The sequence below is a fragment of the Hibiscus syriacus genome, unplaced genomic scaffold, assembly GCF_006381635.1.
Source record: "Hibiscus syriacus cultivar Baekdansim isolate YM2019G1 unplaced genomic scaffold, ASM638163v2 tig00116937_pilon, whole genome shotgun sequence".
Taxonomy (NCBI): Eukaryota; Viridiplantae; Streptophyta; class Magnoliopsida; order Malvales; family Malvaceae; genus Hibiscus; species Hibiscus syriacus.
In genome coordinates, this window is record NW_024063475.1 from 2,496,633 (window position 1) to 2,498,252 (window position 1,620).

The 1,620-nt window shown below is 37.4% G+C and overlaps 1 protein-coding gene across 1 annotated transcript; it reads left to right on the forward strand.

The window, feature by feature from the left end:
- The first annotated feature begins 213 nt into the window (after positions 1-213).
- On the forward strand, positions 214-1,066 carry LOC120188037 (casparian strip membrane protein 1). The gene is made up of 3 exons (XM_039191586.1): positions 214-509; positions 619-742; positions 832-1,066. Exons 1-3 carry the CDS (start codon positions 247-249, stop codon positions 1,045-1,047), a joined length of 603 nt encoding a protein of 200 aa, XP_039047517.1. The 5' UTR covers positions 214-246; the 3' UTR covers positions 1,048-1,066.
- Positions 1,067-1,620: the final 554 nt, after the last annotated feature.

Here is a 1,620-nt window from a genome sequence, read left to right on the forward strand (position 1 = left end):
ATTGAGATTCTCTCTACCTGATTCATTGCCAACATATTTTAAATATTTCCAACAATACAAGGAGAAAGTAGGCCAAAAGAATCTCCTACTCCATTGATAACAAAAGAAATGTATCGTCTTCAACCTTCTATAAAAGCCTCATCCATTAGCCCATGTTTCCATCACAAACAAAGCTTCAACTTCTCTCATTCATCTAATTAAGCAAAGCTCCCCAGGTTCGTCTCTCTTTTACCTCCCAAAAAAATAATGAAGAGCGGAGATCACTCAGCCATTAATGTCCCGGAGTCGAGCGCCGTTGAAAAAGGCAAAGCGCCGCTCATTGCTACTGCCAGGGAGCAAAAGAGCGGATTCAAGAAAGGGTTGGGCATTTCCGACTTCCTTCTCAGACTAGGAGCCATTATTGCAGCTTTAGCTGCAGCTGCCACCATGGGAACCAGTGATGAAACTCTTCCTTTCTTCACTCAATTCTTCCAGTTCGAAGCCAGTTATGATGATCTCCCCACATTCATGTACGTTGCTTAAATTTAACATATACTTTATTATGATCACAGCTATATATAGGTGAAGGAAGTATGAATTATAATCAAATATATGTATATATTGAATTTACTTTTGTAGGTTTTTTGTGATCGCAATGGCACTAGTTGGCGGATATCTCGTCCTTTCCCTCCCTTTCTCCATAGTCACCATCGTTCGCCCTCATGCGGTTGCGCCTAGACTCCTCCTCTTTATTTTGGACACTGTAAGCTTGGCATGCATGTTAGGAAATTCATTTCCCATATGAAAAACATTAGTATTATTTAAGTTTCGATTGATGTATATGGCATGCAGTTTGCATTGACTTTGACGACCGCGGCCGGTGCAGCGGCGGCGGCCATAGTGTACTTGGCTCACAATGGGAACCCGAACACGAACTGGCTAGCCATATGCCAACAATTCGGTGATTTTTGCCAGAATGTGAGCGGAGCCGTGGTGGCATCCTTCGTTACTGCTGTGGTTTTCATCTTGTTGATTCTTCTCTCTGGTTTTGCCCTCAAAAAGCACTGAATAGGGAAGAGATTGGTGAAGAAAACAACCGTGACAGATGTCTGGTCATTTATTATAACTTGATGTCATGTATGATTGATTATATGTATCTTAGTTTCCTATGTCTTTCTTTTTCTTCGTTAAAAAAATGTGTGTACGTAGAAAATAAGTTTAGAAAAAGTGTGACGGAGGTTGGTTCAAGTGATAAGTATTTTAATATCGATTAAATAAGTTTTAAGTTTGAGTTCTTGTGTACGTAGAAAATTCCCGTTGAGAGATTCACTTATCAAAATCAAGTGTACAATCCGAATCAGTCCAGATTAGTCGAGATAAAACTTTAAGAATAGGGAGAAAAAAAATTCATTTCAAACGTTTCAATTCATATCATAGTTTCTCAACTAAGATTTAAATAATCTATAAATAATTTAAAGATATATAACCATGGATGAAATTCATTTACAGGGAAAAAAACATCATCAATATATAAAATAATTAGTTTAAAAATAAGGCCTCATATTTAAATAACTGTCTAAACTATACTCTTTTTTTAATAGATGCTACAGTATATTTTGGCCCATCTAAGTGCTTAATGTC

Coding starts and splice junctions, on each gene's coding strand:
- LOC120188037 (XM_039191586.1), top strand. CDS start 247: ATGAAGAGCGGAGATCACTCAGCCATTAATGTCCCGGAGTCGAGCGCC. Junction 510..618: donor GATGATCTCCCCACATTCAT/GTACGTTGCTTA, acceptor TTACTTTTGTAG/GTTTTTTGTGATCGCAATGG. Junction 743..831: donor TCCTCTTTATTTTGGACACT/GTAAGCTTGGCA, acceptor TATGGCATGCAG/TTTGCATTGACTTTGACGAC.